Below are 26,047 nucleotides of genomic sequence, written 5' to 3' on the forward strand. Positions count from 1 at the left end.
GAGATTATTATGGATAAAAGCAATATTATTTTTATTTGTCAAATGGCAGCCAAGCATCGATCGTCATGTCAGCAGAATATGACCCTCGATATTTATTGGAAAGGAGCATTAAGCTCATCACTTTGCACATTCACCACCAAATGAAGCTCGTCATAACTTTTTCTATCTGTATCCTAATAAACTGCATGGTTTCCAGAGCCGTAGTGGGAGGACCACACACCATATCATCGCGTGACTCCAAGTTTACTTCGATATGATGGTTATTATATCAATATTTGCGCATAAAGGTGTTTCCACGCCATTTCTCGCATAATACATTTTACCGACACAAAAAGATCCCACCATGTCGATGGAACAAATTGTCTGTCAGCATTTATAAAATTGTTTCTTCAGCCCCGTCATGACTTTTTTCATGCGTCAGGTAATTCATCCGCATGAAATAGTTGGATGGAAAATTGGTTTCTGTCATCTTTAATCTATTTGAGGGACTATATGGAGAGCTTGCAAGCGTTTGGCTAACGGTGTAAACATCTCCCTTCATTTATTTTATTTTATTTATTTAACCTTTATTTAACTAGGCAAGTCAGTTAAGAACAAATTCTTATTTACAATGACGACCTACCAGAAGGCAAAAGGCCCCCTGCGGGGACGGGGGCCTGGGATAAAAATAAATAAATAATACAATATAAATATAGGACAAAACACACATCACAACAAGAGAGACACAACACTTCATACAAGCGCATCTCTAGAGTACTGGGCTGGCTCAAGCATAAATACCACCCTGTAGAACACAAAGTCTAAGCTTTCTGCAAGGTGCCTGTTCTTCCTCTTATAGCATATGCTGACGGCCCCATATAACTGATGCTGACTGGCAGAGACGTTTTTGCACTGTTTGTCTTATTGCCTGTTGCTCGGCTGTTACATACAGTATCAAATGTTGTGGTATCAAATAGTGCCCAGTTTGGATTACTTCAGTTTCGTCTACAGCCCCCCCCCCCCCCCCCCGGCACTCTGGGCTGCAGGTCACACATTGGGGCCCAGGGGTTTACAACATAAGGGTAGTTACACATGTTAACAACTCCGCAAAGGAGGCCTCCTGACACAGAAAGGGCCCATAGGGCTCTGGTCAAAAGTAGTGCACTGTGTAGTAGAGTTTTTTCTTCACTGTTCCGACCCGTAAATTAAAGTTCTGAAATTAAAGTTTATATCGTTCTTCTCTGTTCCTTTTTAAACCTTTTTTTTTTAAAACATTTAGCTTGACATTGAATTACTTCGAGCAGCTTGTTATGGAGCTTGCAAGCTATAGATGTTTACATGCTTTGGAAAGACAAGTGTAGGGAGCAGATGCGACTGAACTTTGGTGGGTGGGAAGAGAACGAGAGAGGTTGGAGGTGCAGGTAGCCTACACAATCACACACGCTGGAAAAGATTGTCAGCTGGCAGGCAGACACTGGAATACGGATCTGAGTGACAGAGTGAGGGCTTTGCATAGGTGCATCGTTGCGGTTTTCGTGGAACTGGGAAAAAATGCACAATATTTACATCAGCACTGCTCGTTCTCAGATGAACGGACGCACAGACGGACAGACAGACAGGCAGGTGGACAGACAGACCTCTTTAAGAAAACGGGATTTGAATTATTTAAAGGTGTGTTTGGGTGCAGAGTGTGTGTTGTAGGCTCCACAGAATGACAGACAGAAAGGAAGAACGACAGACAGACAGACAGACAGACAGACAGACAGACAGACAGACAGGGTGGCAAGCAGACGGACAGAACCACAGACCGATAGGACTCTTTTAGAAAGCATGTTTGATTTGATTATGTTAAACGTCTTGTTGATGTGCTGTGTGCGTGCTGCAGACTTCACAGGAGTGAAGGATCTGGAAGTGACCTGTTTCATAGCAGCAGACCAGGACCAGAATGGAGCAGTGTAGCCTAATAGTTGTGGGAAACCAGAGGCAGCCATCTCTGCCAGGAAAAATGCAAGACAAACTGGGAGCGACATGTTGGAAGGAGGAGAGAAGGGGAGGATAGAGGGGTTGTCACAGGCCAGGCACATACATTAAGGAGGGAGGGGTTGGTATGTGTGTGTGTTGAAGGAAGCAGTCAAGTGCTAGGAGAGGAGCAGGGGTGAAAGGGGGGTGGAGGGGGCTAGAACGTGTAAACAGAGTGGATAGGATTTTAACCCCATGCGAAATAGAATGTGGCAGAGTTCTGAGCTGTCAGAAAGCTCTGAGCCGGAATGCCAACGGCCTGTTTATCGGCACGATGTAAGGCAGGGAGGGAGTGGAGGGCTAGCGAGTGAGGAATGAGCAGACTCATCGCCGGTACTGTAACCCGACGCCTTACCATGATTGTCTGTAGCAGCTGGGCAGCCACCATGTAGAGAGGGGTACTGGTGGAAGAACCACGCTCCCCCTGGAACCATTTACTTTCCTAGGCCAGCCATGATATGATCCAGGCAGGCCCACTCCCATCCTCTAACGTGAGGTCCCTACATTGACCTCAGGGGTAAAAAATCATGCAAATCTGCACAGTCACTCACCCTCATCATGACAACATCCCAACCAGTGGTGGTCGGTGCCGTTTAAGATGAGGGAGGACAAAATTATGTTTTTATGAGCATGGCCTTATTTCTGTTACAGCATATTGGATGACTGTCATTCATATTCCATTCACCCAGCTCAATGTATAGGTTTAGGCTACTACATGATGCTTGAATTTTCCCTATACCCATCATGAGGTTGCTACAACCTAGCCCACGAATGAAAGTTTACAACATACACTACCGGTCAAAAATTTTAGAACACCTACTCATTCAATGGATTTTCTTTATTTGTACTATTTTAACATTGTAGAATAATAGTGAAAACATCAAAACTATGAAATAACACATATAAAAATAACACAAAGTGTTAAACAAATCAAAATATATTTGAGATTCTTCAAAAACAACCCTTTGCCTTAATGACAGCTTTGCACACTCTTGGAATTCTCTCAACCAGCTTCACCTGGAATGCTTTTCCAACAGTCTTGAAGGAGTTCCCACATATGCTGAGCACTTGTTGGCTGCTTTTCCTTCACTCTGCGGTCCGACTCATCCCAAACCATCACAATTTGGTTGAGGTCGGGGGATTGAGGAGGCCAGGTCATCTGATGCAGCACTCCATCACTCTCCTTCTTGGTCAAATAGCCCTTACACAGCCTGGAGGTGTGTTGGGTCATTGTCCTGTTGAAAAACAAATGATAGTACTACTAAGCACAAACCAGATGGGATGGCGTATCGCTGCAGAATGCTGTGTTAGCCATGCTGGTTAAGTGTACTTTGAATTCTAAATAAATCAGACAGTGCCACCAGCAAAGCACCCCCACACCATAACACCTCCTTGCTTTACGGTGTGAAATACACATGCGGAGATCATCCGTTCACCCATACCACGTCTCACAAAGACACAGCGGTTGGAACCAAAAATATCCAATTTGGACTCCAGACCAAAGGACAGATTTCCACTGTTTTAATGTCCATTGCTTGTGTTTCTTGGCCCAAGCAAGTCTCTTCTACTTATTGGTGTCCTTTAGTAGTGGTTTCTTTGCAGCAATTCAACCACGAAGGCCTGATTCACACAGTCTCCTCTGAACAGTTGATGTTGAGATGTGTCTGTTACTTGAACTTTGTGAAGCATTTATTTGGGCTGCAATTTCTGAGGCTGGTAACTCTAATGAACTTATCCTCTGCACCAGAGGTAACTCTGGGTTTTCCATTCCTGTGGCGATCCTCATGAGAGCCAGTTTCATCATAGCGCTTGATGGTTTTTGTGACTGCACTTGAAGAAACTTTCAAAGTTCTTGAAATGTTCCATATTGACTGACCTTCATGTCTTAAAGTAATGATGGACTGTCGCTTCTCTTTGCTTATTTGAGCTTTTGTTGCCATAATATGGACTTGGTCTTTTACCAAATAGGTCTATCTTCTGTATAACCCCCCCACCTTGTCACAACACAACTGATTGGCTGAAACGCATTAAGAAGGAAATAAAATCCACAAATTAACTTTTAAGAAGGCAAACCTGTTAACTGAAATGCATTCCAGGTGAAGCTGGTTTTGAGAATGCCAAGTGTAAGCAAAGTTGTCATCAAGGCAAAGGCTGGCTTTTTGAAGAACCTCAAATGTAAAATATATTTTGATTTGTTTAGCACTTTGTTGGTTAGTACATGATTCCATGTGTGTTATTTCATAGTTTTGATGTCTTCACTATTATTCTACGATGTAGAAAATAGTAAAAATAAAGAAAAACCTTTGAATGAGTAGGTGTTCTAAAACTTTTGACCGGTAGTGTATAAATACTATGAAATATAGTTAGCTCTCTCTCTCTCTCTCGCTCTTGCTTCACCTTAATTTTGGAAGAAATTAATTTGTTCAAAACTATTGTCTTTCTCTCTCTTTGAGTCAACTACTCACCACATTTTATGCACTGCAGTGCTAGCTAGCTGTATCTTATGCTTTCAGTACTAGACGTTCTCTGATCCTTTGATTGGGTGGATAACATGTCAGTTCATCCTGTAAAAGCTCTGATAGGTTGCTGGACGTCCTCCGGGAAGTTTTAATAAATACTGTGTAAGTCGATGGAAGGGGGTGAGAACCATGAGCCTCCCTGTTGCAGAGGGACAGAATCTTATTACTGAGGTTTTCTGCATAGACTTGGGGCTTTGGATTTAACCTCACACAATTGTTATCTTCCTAACATGCTTACTGGTAAATAGATTTGGGGAGATAATCAAATGATCAGTCTGTAGTCTAAAGATTATTCATAAAAAAAATATTAGAATAATGATGTAGAACAAGCTCATCATCCGTCATCATAGCTATGCAAACTGCATAAAATAATTAGCTGACTGATTTAACTCATCGAGGCAATCCCTCATGTCCAATAGTGTTGCAATTCTGATCTCTGTGATCCAAAGCTGAGCTTGGCGCAGGGCAGGCTTTTACACTGAGCACAGTCCTTGTGTGGATAGAATCACGTACTTGTGAAGTCGATAGGAAGTATTAGGGACAGTCCAAGTAAGGACAAAATCACTGTCCTCGAGTTGTGGACAATATGGGAAAGTCTGACAGCTCCGTAATTAGTTCTCATACAGTCACCTCGAAGTGCTGCGGTCGTGAACATGTAGTTTCCTTTGAACTAGATACTTTTGAGATTTTATACACATTTTGTTGTCATGTCCAATAAGTCTTGCAGCTGTAATTAACAGAAATAGTAATTGTAGTAATAAACATTAAAGACAACTTAACTAGCCATAATATAGGAAGCTTTCTGCAACAATTCACTATTTACATTCTAGACTGTGTCTGTTCAGTGACTTGAATGTAACCCAGTGATCCACTGGCCTTCATTTCTCTAAGAACTATCCATCATGAAGTGGCTCCATTCAGTAGAACAATGTCCTTGTGCCCCTGCTAGGACACATCCACATGGGTAGAGAAGTTAGACTATGGGGATGGGTGTGCAACTAGAATGTGAACTTTTATTCGACCTGCGTGAGGCTGAACTTTCATCTTAATCCGGCAAAACGTCCAGCAGTCTAAAAAGGACTACCAGCAAAGGGGTTAGTTCAGAAATGGTCTATGTGTAAAGAAAGGCACAACCATAGTGTGAAAGTATAGCGGAGGGCTCTGCAGTCATGCCGACCCGAAAGATAACACTACTGGAAGCCTGGGAGAGGCACAGGACCTTTCTGAGGAAGAAAGCTAAAGAACTGAAAATATGTCCTCGTGGTTATTCACATTTAAGGAGGGTGTTGATTGGGGTTCACGGTCTCAATGTTAGGTTGTGAGTTAGACGTTCTCTGTTTGTCCTTAAAGATGTGATGGTAGTCAGTGCTAAATTATCAACATGGTTGGTACACTCAGAAAATAACTTTAATAAAATTAAACATAATTAAATTGCTAATAATGTCCTAAATTGAATGGACCATATGGGTGGTTGTATGCAAGAGGGAATGGGTTTGATTGTTTCAGCCAGAGTCGACAGGTTTTGTTGTGCTAAGTAACATTTTATCTACATATATTCAATTGTGATGATTTTATCCTGGATTTTGTCAACATTTTGTGAAGAGTACAGCAAAGCAGATATTCAAAGCATTATTTTACAATTATTGCAACTGGAAGTTTTGAGAAATGATATGATACAGATTTGTATTTCCTTGATTTATCAACTGGAACATAACTTTTTACATTTTTTATTATTAGTTGTTCAGTAACCCAGCGTGACGTCTGTGTGTTCGTGCATCAGTGGCGATTTTAGCATGTACAGTTGAAGTCGGAAGTTTACATACACTTAGGTTGGAGTCATTAAAACTAGTTTTTCAACCACTCCACAATTTTCTTGTTAACAATCTATAGTTTTGGCAAGTCAGTTAGGACATCTACTTTGTGCATGGCACAAGTCATTTTTCCAACAATTGTTTACAGACAGATTATTTCACTTATAATTCACTGTGTCACAATTCCAGTGGGTCAGAAGTTTACCTACACTAAGTTGACTGTGCCTTTAAAAAGCTTGGAAAATTCCAGAAAATGATGTCATGGCTTTAGAAGCTTCTGATAGGCTAATTGACATAATTTGAGTCAATTGGAGGTGTACATGTGGATGTATTTCAAGGCCTACCTTCAAACTCAGTGCCTCTTTGCTTGACATCATGGGAAAATCAAAAGAAATCAGCCAAGACCTCAGAAAAATAATTGTAGATCTCCACGAGTCTGGTTCATCCTTGGGAGCAATTTCCAAATGCCTGAAGGTACCACGTTCATCTGTACAAACAATACTACGCAAGTATAAACACCATGGGACCACGCAGCTGTCATACCGCTCAGGAAGGAGATGCGTTCTGTCTCCTAGAGGTGAATGTACTTTGGTGCGAAAAGTGCAAATCAATCCCAGAACAACAGCAAAGGACCTTGTGAAGATGCTGGAGGAAACAGGTACAAAAGTATCTATATCGACAGTAAAATGAGTCCTATATCGACATAACCTGAAAGGCCGCTCAGCAAGGAAGAAGCCACTGCTCCAAAACCGCATAAAAAAGCCAGACTGTAGTTTGCAACTGCACATGGGGACAAAGATCGTACTTTTTGGAGAAATGTCCTCTGGTCTGATGAAACAAAAATAGAACTGTTTGGCCATAATGGCCATCTTTATGTTTGGAGGAAAAAGGGGGATGCTTGCAAGCCGAAGAACACCATCCCAACCGTGAAGCACGGGGGTGGCAGCATCATGTTGTGGTTGCTTTGCTGCAGGAGGGACTAGTGCACTTCACAAAATAGATAGCAACATGAGAAAGGAAAATTATGTGGATTTATGGAAGCAACATCTCAAGACATCAGTCGGAAGTTAAAGCTTGGTTGCAAATGGGTCTTCCAAATGGACAATGACTCCAAGCATACTTCCAAAGTTGTGGAAAAATGGCTTAAGGACAACAAAGTCAAGGTATTGGAGTGGCCATCACAAAGTCCTGACCTCAATCCTATAGAAAATTTGTGGGCAGAACTGAAAAAGTGTGTGCAAGCAAGGAGGCCTACAAACCTGACTCAGTCACACCAGCTCTGTCAGGAGGAATGGGCCAAAATCTACCCAACTTATTGTGGGAAGCTTGTGGAAGGCTGCCCAAAACGTTTGACCGAAGGTTAACAATTTAAAGGCAATGCTACCAAATACTAATTGAGTGTATGTAAACTTCTGACCCACTGGGAATGTGATGAAAGAAATAAAAGCTGAAATAAATCATTCTCTCTACTATTATTCTGACTTTTCACATTCTTAAAATAAAGTGGTGATCCTAACTGACCTAAGACAGTTAATTGTACTAGGATTATATGTCAGGAATTGTAAAAAACTGAGTTTAAATGTATTTGGCTAAGGTCTATGTAAACTTCCGACTTCAACTGTAAATCTTGGTGGGGCAAATAATAAAAATAAAAGTGGGATGCATGCCAGCAAAGCCACAACACAACACTAATCAATACATTAATTGCACTATAACAGTTACAAACTGCTAGGGCCTACATAAAGCTGTCCCAACAGCAGTCCCAACATCTTACCACTGCTACACCTGGCTATCAGCGGAGCCTTGTCTGGCAGCGAAACACTTCATTCAGCCTCATTTACTGCCTTTTAAAAAAACATAGCTGATATGGCTGACTTGTTTAAACGATTGTGGTTTCTAATGACAATTGAGATGTACAAACTATGGCATAAGGGGGCGACAAGCAGATAAGAGGCAATCCGTAATTTCGATTATGACATTAATGAGCAAGCTAGGACGGATGTAGTCAATATAACTATTTGTTTAGCACTTTTGAAATGTACAGCGACAGAATTCAGAACATGGGCCATTCTTACTGTGTTCTCCCTGTCACCAAGTCATAAACGTAGGATAAATAAAGGGGGCATATAAGCAGACAATGAAACCTCTTACAATATTCAATGATTACATTTCTCTAAAACAGGTTATAGGCTACATGTGCATGTCCTGGCTACAGTTTACATATCTCCCTGGTATATTACATCATTTATGCAGCAGCATACAATATATTTTTGGAGTCACCTTCTTGTGCTGTGCTCACTTGAACAGGAAGGTGACTAGGCGGTCCTTCGTGGGAAAATTTTGTCATCAACGTCTGGCATTCTCTGGATTTACGGTGCTTTCAAAACAACTGGGAACTCGGGAAAAAAACAAGGTTGAATCATGATGACGTCTTTGAACTTCAGGTCGTAGCTCTAGAAAGATGCCAGATTTACATTTTCGAGTTGGATGACCGTTCAAAACGTATTTTCCCAGTCGGAGCTTGTTTATTCCCGACTTCTCATTTGTCTTGAACTCACTGAAGTCAAGTTTTCGCAGTTCCGAGTTAACAGTTATTTTGAGTGCGGCACACATCATGCTACATTGACAGAATGGACAATGTTAAATGTTTATAATTTTAAACCATTAATCCCAGATTTGGGACCACACAGCCAATCCACTGAATTGCAGGCTAGTGATTACTTTGCAATACTTGCAGAGTTAGCCACTGTCACTGATTCCTTCCAAACCACTCATTGTTGAATTTGCGATTTCCAAGTTTTTGTGCAGTTTTTATGTCCAATGGCCGATGAGCACCGATACGTTTTATCTATAATTTCTCTTCATTAATTCTCTTCATATGACAAGGAATAAAAAGTATTTGCCAGTAGATTGTTGACTTGATTCATGATGATGACTGATAGCTAAGATTTTGAAAGTATGATGTTGACATGATCAGTCTAATCAAAGCTACTGTACATATAACGTGATTTGACGTCATTTTATCTGTGGCCAATGACCTTGTGCCTTCTTGGATGGGCACTTCTAAAGTAACTCTATGGCAGCACCCAAGTGGCTTTAATTTTCTAGGTCTACCCTTAGATTTGGCGGTGACATAGTGTCCCCATGAGTGACAGAACACGTGCACACCTGTGGAGCCACCAGCCACACTGCTTGGTATGGTCAAAATAGTATTATCTAGAGGTGTCTTGTCATTGTAAATGAGTTTCCGTTGACGAAAGGGAAGAGGATTCTGTAAAGTGGTTTCAAGGCTACGGATTGTTGTAAAAAGTGCAGATGAAGGCTTGGCTGCTCAAAAACACAGAAAAGGACCCACCTGTCTGAGTTCACATTTCAGCTGAAGCTGCTGCACAGTGTCCTCACCCAGTCTTTTCTCATTGTACCTGTCCCTCTCCATGAAATACCCCTATGAAACAATATGCCAAAACATGTTATAATGCATTTTAAAGATGTATATTTACATGCCTAATATCTTTTCATCTTCCTGATCCATCCCTCCAACTCACAGCACACTAATTAAATAAAGGTTACATTAAAAAAAAAACCCTGCTGAGAGACCCCGGTGTGGTTGCATTTCTCGCCCAGCAGAATGCCAAGATGGTCGCCCTGCTCCCTCCCACAGGCACCGAAGTGTTTCGCCGCTTCACCCTTGAGTCGCTGGCGGAGATCGAGAGGCGGATGGCCGAGGAAGCAGAGGAGCAGGAGAGAAAAAAGGCCCTGAACATTGAGGTACATTTAACATTTAGTCATTTTGCAGACACTTATCCAGATTCCAGAGTGACTTTACGATCAGTGGATTTAAATAAGGTAGTTAAAATGACCATATATCACAGTCAAGCCATTGCAAGTAAAACTTTCTTTCAAAATAGCTGCTATCCGCAAAATCAGTGCTCGTAACAAATGGTAAAGTGTTTGTACTCGTGTTTTTTTTATTACCTTTTCGGAGGTGGCAGAGGAGGACCTGCCAAAGCCAGCCGTCGACCTGGAGGCCGGCAAGGCCCTGCCATTCATCTACGGAGACCCGCCACCTGAGCTGTTCAACACGCCTCTGGAGGAACTGGATCCTTTCTACAAATCACACAAAGTGAGCACTGCAGCCCATGTCCCTTAGTGGCCTGAGGACTGAGTGTCCACATAACCAGACATCATCACAAAGTTATTTCCTTTACAATAAGCTCAAATCAGATGTGTATTTACACTTTCCAAGTAATATTATTATATTGTTATTATTCAGAGGGTAAATGCCCTCTGATTTACAACAATTACAACAAACTCTACTTTGCTAATATCAACACATTCAATTAAAGTAAAGATAATTTTGGACTTCAAATACTTCTTCACTAATCTTTACTTCTTGTTTTTCAGACCTTTATTGTCATCACCAAAGGGAATACAATATTCAGGTTCAATGCTGAGCCTGCCTGCTATATTCTAACACCCTTCAGTATTCTCAGGAGAGGATCCATCAAAATTCTCATACATTCATATCCTTTCAATACAAGTATCTCACTGATCTACATTAGAAATAAATATAACTTAGGATCCTGCTGAATGTTCAGAGTCCAAGAAGTGTGTGTGTGAGAGTGTGTGTGTGTGTGTGTGTGTGGGTGTGTGTGCGTGCGTGCGTGCGTGCGCAAAGGTGTTGAGAATCAGAGCAGGTTAGTCCAGTTCAACAGTGTTCAGCATTCTGATGTCCTGTAGATAGAAACTGTCTCTGAGCCTGTTGTTATCAGACCTCATGCTCCGATACCATGTGCCCGACCGTAAGGGAGTGAACAGCTCGAGGCTGGGGTGTGTGGGGTCCTTGATGATGCTTCTGGCCTTCCTCATCACCATTTCGAGTAGATGTCCTGGATGGAGGGCCTTGCAGTCATGGATGGAGCAATTCCTGTATCAGGCCGTGATGCAACCAGTCAGGATGCTCTCGATGGTGTAGCAGTAGTATATGAAGAGGACCCGGGTGGCATTGCAAATTTCTTCAGCCACCTTAGGAAGTAGAGACACTGTTGCGCCCTCTTGACAAGAGTGGTGGGGTTGTTGGTCCATGTCATGTCGTTGGTGATGTGAACACTGAGGAACTGAAAACTGCTGAGTCTCTCTACTGCAGTCCTGTTGATGTGGATCGGACGTTCCTTTCTCTGCTTCCTGAAGTCAATAATCAACTCTTTTGTTTTGCTGACTTTGAGGGAGAGGATGTTGTCCTGGCACCGCAATGCCAGTTCACTTACCTCCTCCCTATATGCTGACTCGTCGTTGTTGGTTCAGGCTTACAACCTTGATGATGGAGTTGGTGTCGTGCAAAGCCACACAATCGTGTGTGAACAGGGATTACAGCAGAAGGCTGAGGACACACCCCTGGGGGGCCCCTGTGTTAAGAGTCAGTGTGGAGGAGGTGTTGTTGCCAATCCTCACAGTCTGTGGTCTGTGAGGAAGTCCAGCATCCAGTGCAGAGAGTGGTGTCCAGACGCAGAGTTCTGAGCTTGGTGTCAACAATAGTGTTGAATGCTGAACTGTAGTCAATGAACAGCATCCTCCCATAGGTGTTCCTTTTGTTCAGATGTGTTACGCCGTGTGAATAGCAATGGAAATAGCATCTTCTGTGGATCTGTTGGAGCGGTAGGCAAATTGGAATGGGTCCACTGTGCCTAGCATGCTGGCCTTGATGTGGTCCATGACCAGCCTCTAGAAACACTTCATGACGACCGGGGTGAGCGTGATGGGGCGATAGTCATTTGGGCATGTCATCTTGTTTTTCTTGGGCACTGGGACGATGGAAGTCTCTTTGAAGCAGGTAGGGACTACAGCCTGGGACAGGGACAGATTAAAGATGTCAGAGAAGACACCCGCCAGCTGGTCAGCACACACTCCCAGGAATGCCATATAGGCCAGAGTATTCAATCTTTTGAGAGTTTTCCTCACGTCAGCCTCGGAGAGCAAAAGCACCTGGTCGTCCGGAGCAGCTAGACTCTTCCTGGATGGATCGGTATTGTCTGTCTCGAAGCGAGCATAGAAGGTGTTAATCTCGTCTGGGAGGAAGGCTTCGGTGGGCACCACACTGCTGGATTTGCCTTTGTAGTCCGTGATAGTCTAGTCCTTGTCACATGCGTCACGAGTCTGAGTTGTCAAGCATCAATTCCATTTTGAGTCTGTATTATCTATTTGCTTCCCAAATGGATTTGCGGAGCTCGTATCTTCTTGCCTTGTACGTGTCGCAAGCCACTGAGTCATCTGGGTTTGTTCTGCTGACATTGAATGCTGCAGTACGGGCACTCAGCATGGTACGGATATCTCTGTTCATCCAGGGTTTTTGGGTTCGGTATGTCCCTATTGTTATTGTGGGTACAAATGTCATCAACACATTTCCAAATGAAACCTGTGACTGACGATGCATACTACCGATCAAAAGTTTTAGAACACCTACTCATTCAAGGGTTTTTCTTTATTTTTACTATTTTCTACATTGTAGAATAATACTGAAGACATCAAAACTATTTGAGATTCTTCAAATAGCCACCCTTTGCCTTGATGACAGCTTTGCACACTCTTGGCATTCTCTCAACCAGCTTCACCTGGAATGATTTTCCAACAGCCTTGAAGGAGTTTCCACATATGCTGAGCACGTGTTGGCTGCTTTTCCTTCACTCTGCGGTCCGACTCATCCCAAACCATCTCAGTTTGGTTGAGGTCGGGGGATTGTGTAGGCCAGGTCATCTGATGCAGCACTCTGTCTCTCTCCTTGTTGGTCAAATAGCCCTTACACAGCCTGGAGGTGTGTTGGTTGATTGTCCTGTTGAAAACAAATGATAGTCCCACAAAGCGCAAACCAGATGGGATGGCGTATCGCTACAGAATGCTGTGTTAGCCATGCTGGTTAAGTGTGCCTTGAATTCTAAATAAATCACAGACGGTGTCACCAGCAAAGCACGTCCACACCATCACACCTCATCCTCCATGCTTTACGGTGGGAAATACATATGCGGAGATCATTCATTCACCCATACCACATCTCACAAAGACACAGCAATTGAAACAAAAAATCTCAAATTTTGACTCCAGACCAAAGCACAGATTTCCACCGGTCTAATGTCCATTGCGCGTGTTTCTAGGCCCAAGCAAGTCTCTTCTTATTATTGGTGTCCTTTAGTAGTGCTTTCTTTACAGCAATTTGACCATGAAGGCCTGATTCACAGATTCACACAGTCTCCTCTGAACAGTTGACGTTGAGATGTGTCTGTTACTTGAACTCTGTGAAGCATTTATTTGGGCTGCAATTTCTGAGGCTGGTAACTCTAATTAACTTATCCTCTGCACCAGAGGTAACTCTGGCTCTTCCATTCCTGTGTCGGTCCTCATGAGAGCCAGTTTCATCATAGCACTTGATGGTTTTTGTGACTGCACTTGAAGAAACGTTCTTTACATTTTCCGGATTGAGTGACCTTCATGTCTTAAAGTAATGATGGACTGTCATTTCTCTTTGCTTATTTGAGCTTTTCTTGCCATAATATGGGCTTTTACCAAATAGGGCTATCTTCTGTATGCCTCCCTACTTGGTCACAACACAACTGATTGCTCGAACGCATTAAGAAGGAAAGAAGTTCCTCAAAATAACTTTTAAGAATGCACACCTGTTAATTGAAATGCATTCCAGGTGACTATCTCATGAAGCTGGTTGAGAGAATGTCAAGAGTGTGCAAAGTTGTCATCAAGGCAAAGGGTGGCTATTTGAAGAATCTCAAATATAAAATATATTTTGATTTGTTTAACACTTTTTTGGTTACTACATGATTCCATATGTGTTATTTAATAGTTTTGATGTCTTCACTATTATTCTACAATGTAGAAAATAGTAAAAATAAAGAAATGAGTAGGTAGTGTATATTCCTCAATGTCAGTGGATGAGTCCTGAGTGGATGAATCAGTATTCTCAAAACAGTCCTGCAGCATTGAGTCTGCCTCCTCTGTCCAGCTCCCCACTATTCTCTGTGTTGGTGTCCCCCTCTTGAGTTGCTGCTTGTAGGTCAGGGAGTAGGAACAGAGAGACGTGATCTAATTGCCTGAAGTGGGGAAGGGGGATGGCTTTGTACTTATCGAAGATATTTTTATTTACATCCCAGTTAACAATTCTAGGGAGAAAGAACGTTTTTGTAATGTTACCCGTAATGTTCCCATAATGTTTGAGTGTCCAGTTTTCTGTTAGTTAGGGGAACATTCAATTTATATTAGCAAAAACCTTCTGAGAATCTTTTTGGCATGTTTTGATGGTAGAGTAAGGAGAACATTAACTTAATGTCAAACAGAACATATCTATAACGTGGTTACAGAATATTTAACGTTAATTTTCTAGATGTGTTCTATGGAACGTTGCAAGAACATTCATGTGTCCAGTTTTCTGAGGGTTAGGAGAATTTTCCATCAATGTCCCACAAAACATACTCCATGGAGTTACATTATTTTCTAGACAACGCATAGAGCCCCGAGTTGATTATCCCTTTTATACCCTGGCTATATTTGAACAGATTTGCCACTAGAAATGTGTTCATTTACTGGTAGTAATGTGTTCAACATTCACTGAAGTAGCTAGCAATTCAACTAGATAGCTGCAATTGTTGCGTGGTAACCAAACAAACAGACTTGCTAGTTTAGCTAACCAAACAATCAGCCCTAGCTTGCTATTATGAAAATCGAATTCAACAATACCAATACTGTTTTCAATTCGACTTTTGCTTTCAAAAGCAGCTCAAACATAGAACATGTAAGAATGAACTATATCCATTGAATTCTACCGTGCAAATATACAGTGCGTTATAGGGAAATAATAAATGCTCTAGAATGTCCTTCAAGCCAATCAGAAAGGAGTATTGAACAATGCCATGGTATATACAATATTAATGTTCTAGACACGTTTCATGGGAATGCCCTTTTGCCCTCAGAACAGCCTCAATTCATCAGGGCATGTGCTCTACACGGTGTCCAAAGCGTTCAACATCGATGCTGGCCCATGTTGACTCCAATGCTTCCCACAGTTGTCCCAGTGTCAAGTTGGCTGGATGCATGTTGGGTGCTGGACCATTCTTGATACACACAGGAAACTGTTGAGTGTGAAAAACCCAGCAGCGTTGCAGTTCTTGACACCAACTGGTGTGCCTGGCACCTACTACCATATCCTGTTCAAAGTCACTTAAATCTTTTGTCTTTCCCATTCACCCTCTGAATGGCACACATACACAATCCATGTCGCAATTGTCAAGGCTTAAAACTCCTTCTTTAACCTGTCTCCTCCGCTTAATCTACACTGATTGAAGGGGATTGAACTAGTGACATCGATAAGTGATCCTAGCTTTCACCTGGACAGACTATGTCATGGAAAGAGCAGGTGTCCTTAATGTTTTGTACACTCAGTGTATACAGTAATTATTATTCAACACCTGGAATTTGAACTCACAACCTCATGGCTCACGGCGTTCAGATCTTCCTGCTACACCATCATGTCTGTGTCAGTTATCAGTTCATTTGACTATTCTCTCATTATTGATTTGATTTACTTATTTCAAAATGTAAGGGTTTTCTGCATAGTTGTCTGATGTTGGTGGGGCATATTAACCTGTTTTAAGGATACTCCTGAATCACTAGGATCAATGAAAGTTTGTCTTGGGTGTACTTTTAACAGAGCTGAGATTTGCTTCAAAGTGCATTCAGCCTATTACTTATGCATATAAAGTTCTTTCAGATCTACATATGTGCCTAGGGAGGAGGGGTTAGGGTTTGTTCTGGACAGGGCCTAACTATACTGGCCCAATAAGCACATGCCTTAGAGATATACCTTATTGGGACAGTGGTTAGGGTGTTCGTCATTGGCGCTGGTGGCTTGGGTTTGAGACCTGCTAGGCGAGTCACCCTACTCACACATCCTTAGCAATATACGTTAATGTCATTATTTGGCAACAGTTACAACACACCTAATTGATCTAATTAGAATGAGTTTTAGCATCAGAAACTACAGGTCGGGTGAACAGGAGCTCGAGATGTTTTCAATTTCGCTACACCGTGAATTGTTGATGAGGAAACATACCTCTCCCCCTACTCGTATCAGAAGCTGCCGTTCGATGGAAAATGGTAGTGATTTTATAATGTGATTTTAGTATTATTCAAGATTTTTACTATCCAGTATGTCATCCATTAGCAACTATTGATTACTATATTCATATGAATCAAAGATATAAATAAAATAATAAATTATAATTATAATAATAAAATAATTGTTATAAAGAAATGGACTAATTAAATTGGTCCATAGAATTAGATTTGAATGCCATTATAATGCCATGTTATTTCCTTAATATGGGTACATTATTTAGCATGTTCATCATGTTAACAATCATGTCCAACTGTGTGTTCATGACGATGAGTGACCCCCCGGCATGGAGTAAAACTGTTGAGTAAGTTTCAAACCTACGTAGGAGATTATTAATGTTTTTTGAAAACTATATTGACTGCTTCAGCATCCCATGTATTTTCAAGTCAGTACCTACATTTTGGGGTGGGGGCACTTAAAAAAAATATGTAAATGTTCATATAAATATTAGTGATTTTTTGTAATTATTTAAAAGGTTGGTCATAGCATTATTGAGAGTAATTTTGACCACTACAAAGTTTCACCAAAAGCTATTTTATAAAGCTTCTCTCTCTTCCCCTCTTTTTACATTACAGATATGTTTTCACTGGTATCTATACCTTTGAGGCAACAATTAAAGTGTTGTCCAGAGGCTTCTGTGTTGGAGATTTCACATTCCTTCGAGATCCATGGAACTGGCTGGATTTTATGGTGATCAGCATGGCGTGAGTATTGGGAGAGTGATTGCCGTCAGTCGTCAGCGCAGTACCATTAGACACGGGGGCAGGTGTTAGAGTGTGTGTGTATTTGTGTTTCTTTGTGTGTCTGTGTGCATGAGTGAAGGAGTAAGGTCAAAGGTCAGGAAGGTCAACGGACATCTCCAATGGCTTAATGAGTTTGACCCTGGCCTTGTCTGCTTCCTTATCTCTCCTCCCCCCAGGCCCCAGCACCCCATGTACTCTCTCTTTCTCTCCCCATTCACTCTCTCTCTAAACCCTATGTCTACTACATCAAATACAACGATGACTTCCACGTCCACGACCTGGTCAAAACCACCTGGAATACAACTTTATTTGCTCAAAACCACCTAGAAAGGACTAGTCCCCCCTGCCTCCGATCCTCACACCTGTGCACTCACCTTAGGTCGAGTCCTATTTCAACTCAGTCAATTCAGGAAGTGAGGGGAAATTCAGTACTCACCAAAGTTGAAATATTGGGAAACGTTTAATTCATGACGGGAATGTCAATCCATTTCCTGAATTGACTGGACTGAAATGGAACTCTCTGCCACCATGACACTTCCCTGTCATTATTGTGGACATGTCCCCTGCCCCGTGTCTCGTCCAGGGTCAGAAATTTGCTAAAAGTGTGAACTCTGTGACTCAGATCGACTAGTCTTTTGTAAACAGTACAAAGCTTGTGTGTATTTCCTTTTCTTTAAAGCAGCTAAGTTTTCATTTTGTTTGGCTAAGGAGTTCTAATTGTAAATCGCTCTGGATAAGACCGTCTGCAAAATGACTCAAATATAAATATAAAATATATCTCTCCATCCCTTTCTCTCACTCTTTCTCTCTCCATAATGCCCTTCTACACCACTTGCCTCGCTTTATCATGGAGCCCCAATGAATGAAAATATTTGTCCACTTGCAAAGGACGGTCACACACCACACTCTGGGACTATTTATAGGTGCTCACCTCCTTCCCGGGTTTTGTTTGTCCCAGTACCAAATGGCTGAAGGTCTGTGGCGGTCCAAAGTGCTGCACTATGACAGTACTGTATATGGCCTTGGAGCCCCGATGAAAAGCAACACCATACAGTTCATCCAGCTAGATTCAATCATGTAAATATAAGATTACAAATATTTAAGTTACTGTACTTATAAGTGGGTTAAGGATCCTACTATCAAAATCTGAAACAGAGCTTTTTTCTGTGGAGCCCAATGTGATCTAGTTTCTTTCAAATGTATTTTTGTAAGTGTCATCCTTCTTCAAACATTGAAACTTTTGCTGGTGAGTCCCAGCCACATCATGACGTATGCCACTTCATAACCAAATCTCCATATGGTGTCTTACTGGTCTAGTCACACTCCTGCCTTCTGCAGTCAGTTTACAGATAACACTGCCATTTGGCTCTAGAAGTAGACAGTTACCCTGAGCTAAACATATCCTCCGCTAAACCATATCTTTTACCATAGCAACCCTCTGATCCTCTATGTTAGAATAACAACTGAGCCAATGGTATTAAATGTACATTTAAAGTCCATGAAACTGAACAGATTTTTGTTCAGCTGACACATCAACTGCCAACCCCTCTATTCTAATGTGTGGTTGTGTTGTCATGTTTTGTGCTCGGCAGGTACCTCACAGAGTTCGTTGACCTGGGCAACGTGTCTGCCCTCAGGACGTTCCGTGTGCTCCGAGCCCTTAAAACAATCACTGTAATTCCCGGTACGTGTCACATAAGAAGGTCCAAATCCCACTGGGGTGTGTTTGTTTACTGCACCACCTGCTTTTGAACACCTGCTTTGGGTCCTGTGTACCTCCGTTGGAAAGTGTGTGGTGCTAGCAACCCTAGAGTTGTTTTGGGTTGTATTCCCGCACTGTATTGTAAGTCACCTTGATAAAAGGCATCTGCTAAATGGCATCTGTTATTATATTATAAGCACAATGCTCTGCAAGCTACGCAATAAAAAAATGGGTTATTAATGTCACCATACAGAGAACAAGGATATCAAGCACAATCAAATATTCTCAACGTTATGTTATTCATTCGTCGACAAATAGTTTTCAGGTCACAGATTATTTGAATGTTTTTTTGTTGTTATTTTAAGGTCTGAAAACCATTGTGGGCGCTTTGATCCAGTCAGTGAAGAAGCTGGCTGATGTGATGATCCTAACAGTGTTCTGCCTGGCTGTGTTCGCTCTGGTCGGCCTTCAACTGTTCATGGGAAACCTGAAGCAGAAGTGTGTTTACTGGCCCCCTGTGGAATGGCGTTTAAACTCTACCAACATGGACAACATCACAATGGCCTTCAACGACACTGATGGTTTTAATAACGTTACGGGCTACAATGGCACAAACAGCGGCAACAGTACGTGGGACTTCAAGGCATACATCGACGATAAAGGTATTGACAGGCTTTTGATGGCACATTGATGTGCGGAAGGGGAGTTGATAATGGCCTAATGAACCATTATATTATATTAATTGGGAATTTATCATGGCACTTACTGTATGATAGTTTTAAATAAGTATATAAATCTGTATAAGTATATACATTTCTGTAAGTAGTATACACATTTCAATAAGAAATGCATGCTTCAGTAAAACTATGGGCTATAATGACACAGAGCTTGGCAACAACACGTGGGACAATGCATACATCAATGATTAAGGTAGTGACAGGCTTTTGATGGCACATTGATTCAGGGAATTGATAATGACTTACTGAACCGTTAACTATATATTAGTTGGGATTTTGTCACAGTACTATATGATATTAAGTACAGTGCCTTTGGAAAGTATTCAGACCCCTTGACTTTTCCCACATTTCGTAATGTTACTTTACAGCCTTATTCAGCAATCTACACACAATACCCCATAATGACAAAGCGAAAACAGGTTTTTAAAATAAATAAAAAAACTGAAATACCTTATTTACATAAGTATTCAGACCCTTTGCTATGAGACTCGAAATTGAGCTCATCCTGTTTCCATTAATCATCCTTGAGATGTTTATACAACTTGATTGGAGTCCACCTGTAGTAAATTCAATTGATTTGACATTTTATTCCATTTTTATTTCACCTTTATTTAACCAGGTAGGCTAGTTGAGAACAAGTTCTCATTTACAACTGCGACCTGGCCAAGATAAAGCAAAGCAGTTCGACACATACAACAACACAGAGTTACACATGAAATAAACAAACATACAGTCTATAATACAGGAGAAAAAGTCTATATACAGTGTGTGCAAATGAGGTAGGGTAAGGGAGGGAAGGCAATAAATAGGCCATGGTGGCGAAGTAATTACAATGTAGCAATTAAACACTGGAATGGTAGATGTGCAGAAGATGAATGTGCAAGTAGAGATACTGGGGTGCAAAGGAGCAAGATAAATAAATAAATACAGTATGGGGATGTGGTAGTTGGATGGGCTATTTACAGATGGCCTATGTACAGGTGCAGTGATCTGTGAGCTGCTCTGATGATTTGATTACATGATTACATGATTTGGAAAGGCACACACCTGTCTATATAAGGTCCCACAGTTGACAGTGCATGTTAGAGCAAAAACAAGCCATGAGGTCGAAGGCATTGTCCGTAGAGCTCCGAGACAGGATTGTGTCGAGGCACAGATCTGGGGTAGGGCACCAAAACCTTTATGCAGTATTGAAGGTCCCCAAGAACACAGTGGCCTCCATCATTCTTAAATGGAAGAAGTTTGGAATCACCAAGACTCTTGCTAGAGCTGGCCGCCCAGCCAAACTTAGCAATCGGGGGAGAAGAGCTTTGGTCAGGGAGGTGACCAGAACCCGATGATCACTCTGACAGAGCTCCAGAGTTCCTATGTGGAGATGGGAGAACCTTCAAGAAGGACAACCAGCTCTGCAGCACTCCACCAATCAGGCCTTTATGCTAGAGTAGCCAGACGGAAGCTACTCCTCAGTAGAAGACACATGACAGCCCGCTTGGAGTTTGCCAAAGGGCAGCTAAAGACTGTCAGACCATGAGAAACAAGATTCTCTGGTCTAATGAAACCAAGATTAAACTCTTTGGCCTGAATGCCAAGTGTCATGTCTGGAGGAAACCTGCATCATGCTGTGGGGGTGTTTTTCAGCGGCAGGGACTGGGAGACTAGTCAGAATCGAGGCAAAGATGAACTGAGCAAAGTACAGAGAGATCCTTGATGAAAACCTGCTCCAGAGTGCTCAGAACCTTAGACTGGGGCGAATGTTCATCTTCCAACAGGACAACGACCCTAAGCACACAGCCAAGACAACGCAGGAGTTACTTCGGGACTAGTCTCTGAGCCCAGCCTGAGCCCAGACTTGAACCCGATCGAACATCTCTGGAGAGATCGGAAAATAGCTGTGGATTAACGCTGCCCATCCAACCTGACAGAGCTTGAGAGGATCTGCAGAGAAGAATGGGAGAAACTCCCCAAATACAGGTGTGCCCGGCTTGTAGCGTCATACCCAAGTAGACTCAGGGCTGTGATTGCTGGTAAAGTGGCTGGTAAAGGGGCTTCATCAAAGTAAAGGGTCTGAATACTTACAGTGGGGGAAAAAAGTTTTTGATCCCCTGCTGATTTTGTACGTTTGCCCACTGATAAAGAAAGGATCAATCTATAATGTTAATGGTAGGTTTATTTGAACAGTGAGAGACAGAATAACAACAAAAATATCCAGAAAAACGCATTCCAGAAATGTTATAAATTGATTTGCATTTTAATGAGGGAAATAAGTATTTGACCCCCTCTCAATAAGAAAGATTTCTGGCTCCCAGGTGTCTTTTATACAGGTAACGAGCTGAGATTAGGAGCACACTCTTAAAGGGAGTGTAAAAAAGACACCTGTCCACGGAAGCAATCAATCAATCAGATTCCAAGCTCTCCATCATGGCCAAGACCAAAGAGCTCTCCAAGGATGTCAGGGACAAGATTGTAGACCTACACAAGGCTGGAATGGGCTACAAGACCATCGCCAAGCAGCTTGGTGAGAAGGTGACAACATTTGATGCGATTATTCGCAAATGGAAGAAACACAAAAGAACTGTCAATATCCCTCGGCCTGGGGCTCCATGCAAGATCTCACCTCGTGGAGTTACAATGATCATGAGAACGGTGAGGAATCAGCCCAGAACTACATGGGAGGATCTTGTCAATGATCTCAAGGCAGCTGGGACCATAGTCACCAAGAAAACAATTGGTAACATACTACGCCGTGTAGGACTGAAATCCTGCAGCGCCCACAAGGTCCCCCTGCTCAAGAATACATATACATGCCCGTCTAAAGTTTGCCAATGAACATCTGAATGATTCAGAGGACAACTGGTGAAAGTGTTGTGGTCAGATGAGACCAAAATGGAGCTCTTTGGCATCAACTCAACTCGCCGTGTTTGGAGGAGGAGGAATGCTGCCTATGACCCCAAGAACACCATCTCCACCGTCAAACATGGAGGTGGAAACATTATGCTTTGGGGGTGTTTTTCTGCTAAGGGGACAGGACAACTTCACCGCATCATTTGACGGGGCCATGTACTGTCAAATCTTGGGTGAGAACCTCCTTCCCTCAGCCAGGGCATTGAAAATGGGTCGTGGATGGGTATTCCAGCATGACAATGACCCAAAACACACAGCCAAGGCAACAAAGGAGTGGCTCAAGAAGAAGCACATTAAGGTCCTGGAGTAGCCTGTCTCCAGACCTTAATCCCATGGAAAATCTGTGGAGGGAGCTGAAGGTTCGAGTTGCCAAACGTCAGCCTCGAAACCTTAATGACTTGGAGAAGATCTGCAAAGAGGAGTGGGACAAAATCCCTCCTGAGATGTGTGCAAACCTGGTGGCCAACTACAAGAAATGTCTGACCTCTGTGATTGCCAACAAGGGTTTTGTCACCAAAGTACTAAGTCATGTTTTGCAGAGGGGTCAAATACTTATTTCCCTCATTAAAATGCAAATAATTTTATAAAATTTTTGACACGCGTTTTTCTGGATTTTTTTGTTGTTATTCTGTCTCTCACTGTTCAAATAAACCTACCATTAAAATTATAGACTGATCATTTCTTTGTAAGTGGGTAAACGTACAAAATCAGCAGGGGATCAAATACTTTTTTCCCCCACTGTATGTAAATGTGATATATTTTTTAAAATAAATTAGCAAAAAAATCTAAAAACCTGTTTTTGCTTAGTCGTTATGGGATATTGTGTGTAGATTTATGGGGAAAAAACAATTGAATCAATTATAGAATAAGGCTGTAAGGTAACAAAATGTGGAAAAAGTCAAAGAGGCTGAATACTTTCCGAATGCACTGTATATCAACTTGATGCACTCTCTAATGGAGGTCCCTTCTCTGTTTTACTCCAGTGAACCATTACTTCCTTCCTGGAATGTTAGACCCTCTTCTTTGTGGAAACGCTTCTGATGCTGGGTAGGTTTTTTGGGATATCAGATAATCTTGCCTTGTCTCTGTTGATAAAGCAATATATGGTGTAAAGTATTTTAACATAATTAAAATATAACATATCTTTGAATGCTGAAGATCATAAGTCCCATTCAATTTGTTGTGCCACTTCATTGGCATTTTGACAGAAATTGCCCTGAAGGATACACGTGTATGAAGGCCGGAGGGAATCCCAACTATGGATACACAAGCTACGACAGTTTTGGATGGGCCTACCTTGCCCTATTTCGGCTCATGACACAGGACTTCTGGGAAAATCTATTCCAGCTGGTGCGTATACATCATGTGCTTCGATGACAACGACATAGAGATGTATTTGCTTCTGACATTTCCTGAAATTTACATCTGTAACATCAGCCGGTAGACCAGGATTGAATTTGAGAGATTGCAATCTTATGTGTCATCAGGGATATTGATACGGAAAGAGTACTCACTCGGTTTCATGGTGAGTTAACTGGCCGTTTCCCCCCCCCTTACCCATAGACTCTTCGCTCAGCAGGGAAAACCTATATGATTTTCTTTGTGGTGGTGATCTTCCTGGGCTCGTTCTACCTGATCAACCTGATCCTGGCTGTGGTGGCCATGGCGTATGCTGAGCAGAACGAAGCCACCATGGCCGAGGCCAAGGAGAAGGAGGAGGAGTATGCCATGATCATGGTGCAACTGAAGGAAAGGAGAGAAGCAGAGGTCAAAGAGGTGTGAACAACTTACTATGTATGTAAAGTGCTTTGAGCATCTGGGAAGAAAAGTTCCTATATATAAATCCAATCAACAAACAATAAATTGCACTCTTTGATCAGATGATCGTTGATAGAGTAAGATTTCGTTAGTCGATTCAACTCTAGATTCAAATGTCTAACGAACTTGATGAATACAAAAAATACCTAGTAATCATACTAAGTGTTAATTTGCAGATTATTGCTCATGTTGGTTGTTCTCGTCCTTGGTTTGTTTGATTCTGGTCAATGATTGACTGATTATTTGACTGACAGAGACATGACAGGCATCATGAACACCATGAACACGCTGAAATTGCTGGCAGTCAGAAGTCACTGTCCAGTAGAACGTCTAAGAAAGAGAAAGGTGAAAAGGCAGATCAAGAGGTTGCTGATGATGAGGCGTGTACATCCTCCAGCCTTTATAGCGAGGCTATAAAGGACTCCAATGGAGGCCTCATGATCAGTGCCAACGCCAACAAGGTCCTGGCAGACCAGGAGGTGAGCTGCATGGCTCAGATGGGTTGCTGTGCTCTTGATGTTATTACCTTTTTCACACTAATGTGCCGACCTGAACCAAACTGTGCTGGCTCGGATATTGTTTATTCACATTTTCCTTTTCAGGACGGTTTTAGGAACAATGATGAATGCATAACCAATGAATGCGTAACCAACTCAGTACAGCTTGGTTTGGTTAGGCTCAGTTTGGCTCTGAAAAAGTGGGTTGCTGGCCTCCCGAGTGGCGCAGTAGTGTCTAAGGCACTGTATCGTGTTCGATCCCGGGCTGTATCACAACCGGCCATGATCGGGAGTCCCATAGGGCGGCGCACAATTGGCCCAGCGTCGTCCGGGTTAGGGGAGGGTTTGGCCGGGGGGACTTTCTTGGCTCATTGCACGACTCCTTGGGGTGGGCCGGGCGCCTGCAGGCTGACCTCGGTGGTCAGGTGAATGGTGTTTCCTCCGACACATTGGTGCGGCTGGCTTCCGGGTTAAGCGGGCGAGTGTTAAGAAGCGTGGTTTGGCGGGTCATGTTTCGGAGGACGCATGACGCGACCTTCGCCTCCCAAGCCCGTTGAGGAGTTGCAGCGATGAGACAAGATCGAAATTGGGGAGAAAAAAAGGGGGTAAAATATAGATATATTTTTAAGTGTGTTGCTATGCGCCTGATGGTTAAGTGTGTCTTGTTTCTCTTTGTTCTACAGTCTGCTGTTGTGTTGAAGAGGGCCAGTGGTCTGAAGGGGAGTAACGACCAGCTGGAAGTAGTAGGCCTGCAGAAGAAGACACCCAGTTCATCCAGTGTTTACAGCCAAGATGCCATGGACGGTAACTGTCACAAATCGCAATGGATCTGTATACGAGAAATGAAATGTCCTAAGGAATCCTTGTGTGTGACTGGAATGTGATGTATAGGACTGTGATATCCACCAATACCTGTGTTCCAATTGGCTACTGTATTAGAGCAATGGCTTCTTTTATATTATTTTATGAGTTATGCAGAGTTTCATCATCAAAGTTTCCCATCTAATGCACTGATGGCGCATTGTGTCAGCTTCTTTAGCTATAAGACCTACAACCCAAGGCCTTACACGTTTTAACTTTAGGTGCTCAAGATAAGTAATACTTTTCAAGACCTACATAGACCTTAATAATATTTTTGAACTTTAGTTGC

At 42.3% G+C, this 26,047-nt stretch overlaps 1 protein-coding gene across 5 annotated transcripts in view; it reads left to right on the forward strand.

Annotated features, from left to right (window-relative positions):
* Positions 1-26,047, forward strand: part of LOC115196476 (sodium channel protein type 4 subunit alpha B) — a 56,781-nt gene that overhangs the window by 6,195 nt on the left and 24,539 nt on the right. For 3 of the 5 annotated variants that reach the window (XM_029757360.1, XM_029757375.1, XM_029757369.1), the window contains exons 2-13: positions 9,956-10,096; positions 10,314-10,451; positions 10,733-10,851; positions 16,714-16,803; positions 17,075-17,203; positions 18,835-18,926; positions 19,310-19,606; positions 23,566-23,629; positions 23,791-23,932; positions 24,146-24,358; positions 24,655-24,879; positions 25,581-25,701. In XM_029757360.1, coding sequence (XP_029613220.1) covers positions 9,965-10,096; positions 10,314-10,451; positions 10,733-10,851; positions 16,714-16,803; positions 17,075-17,203; positions 18,835-18,926; positions 19,310-19,606; positions 23,566-23,629; positions 23,791-23,932; positions 24,146-24,358; positions 24,655-24,879; positions 25,581-25,701 — 1,762 coding nt within the window. In that variant the 5' untranslated portion in view covers positions 9,956-9,964. Of the gene's footprint in view, positions 1-9,415; positions 10,097-10,313; positions 10,452-10,732; positions 10,852-16,713; positions 16,804-17,074; positions 17,204-18,834; positions 18,927-19,309; positions 19,607-23,565; positions 23,630-23,790; positions 23,933-24,145; positions 24,359-24,654; positions 24,880-25,580; positions 25,702-26,047 lie in introns of those variants that run through there. The other 2 variants (XM_029757351.1, XM_029757342.1) reach the window with 2 other exon arrangements.

Source organism: Salmo trutta, chromosome 1, assembly GCF_901001165.1.
Source record: "Salmo trutta chromosome 1, fSalTru1.1, whole genome shotgun sequence".
Classification (NCBI taxonomy): domain Eukaryota; kingdom Metazoa; phylum Chordata; class Actinopteri; order Salmoniformes; family Salmonidae; genus Salmo; species Salmo trutta.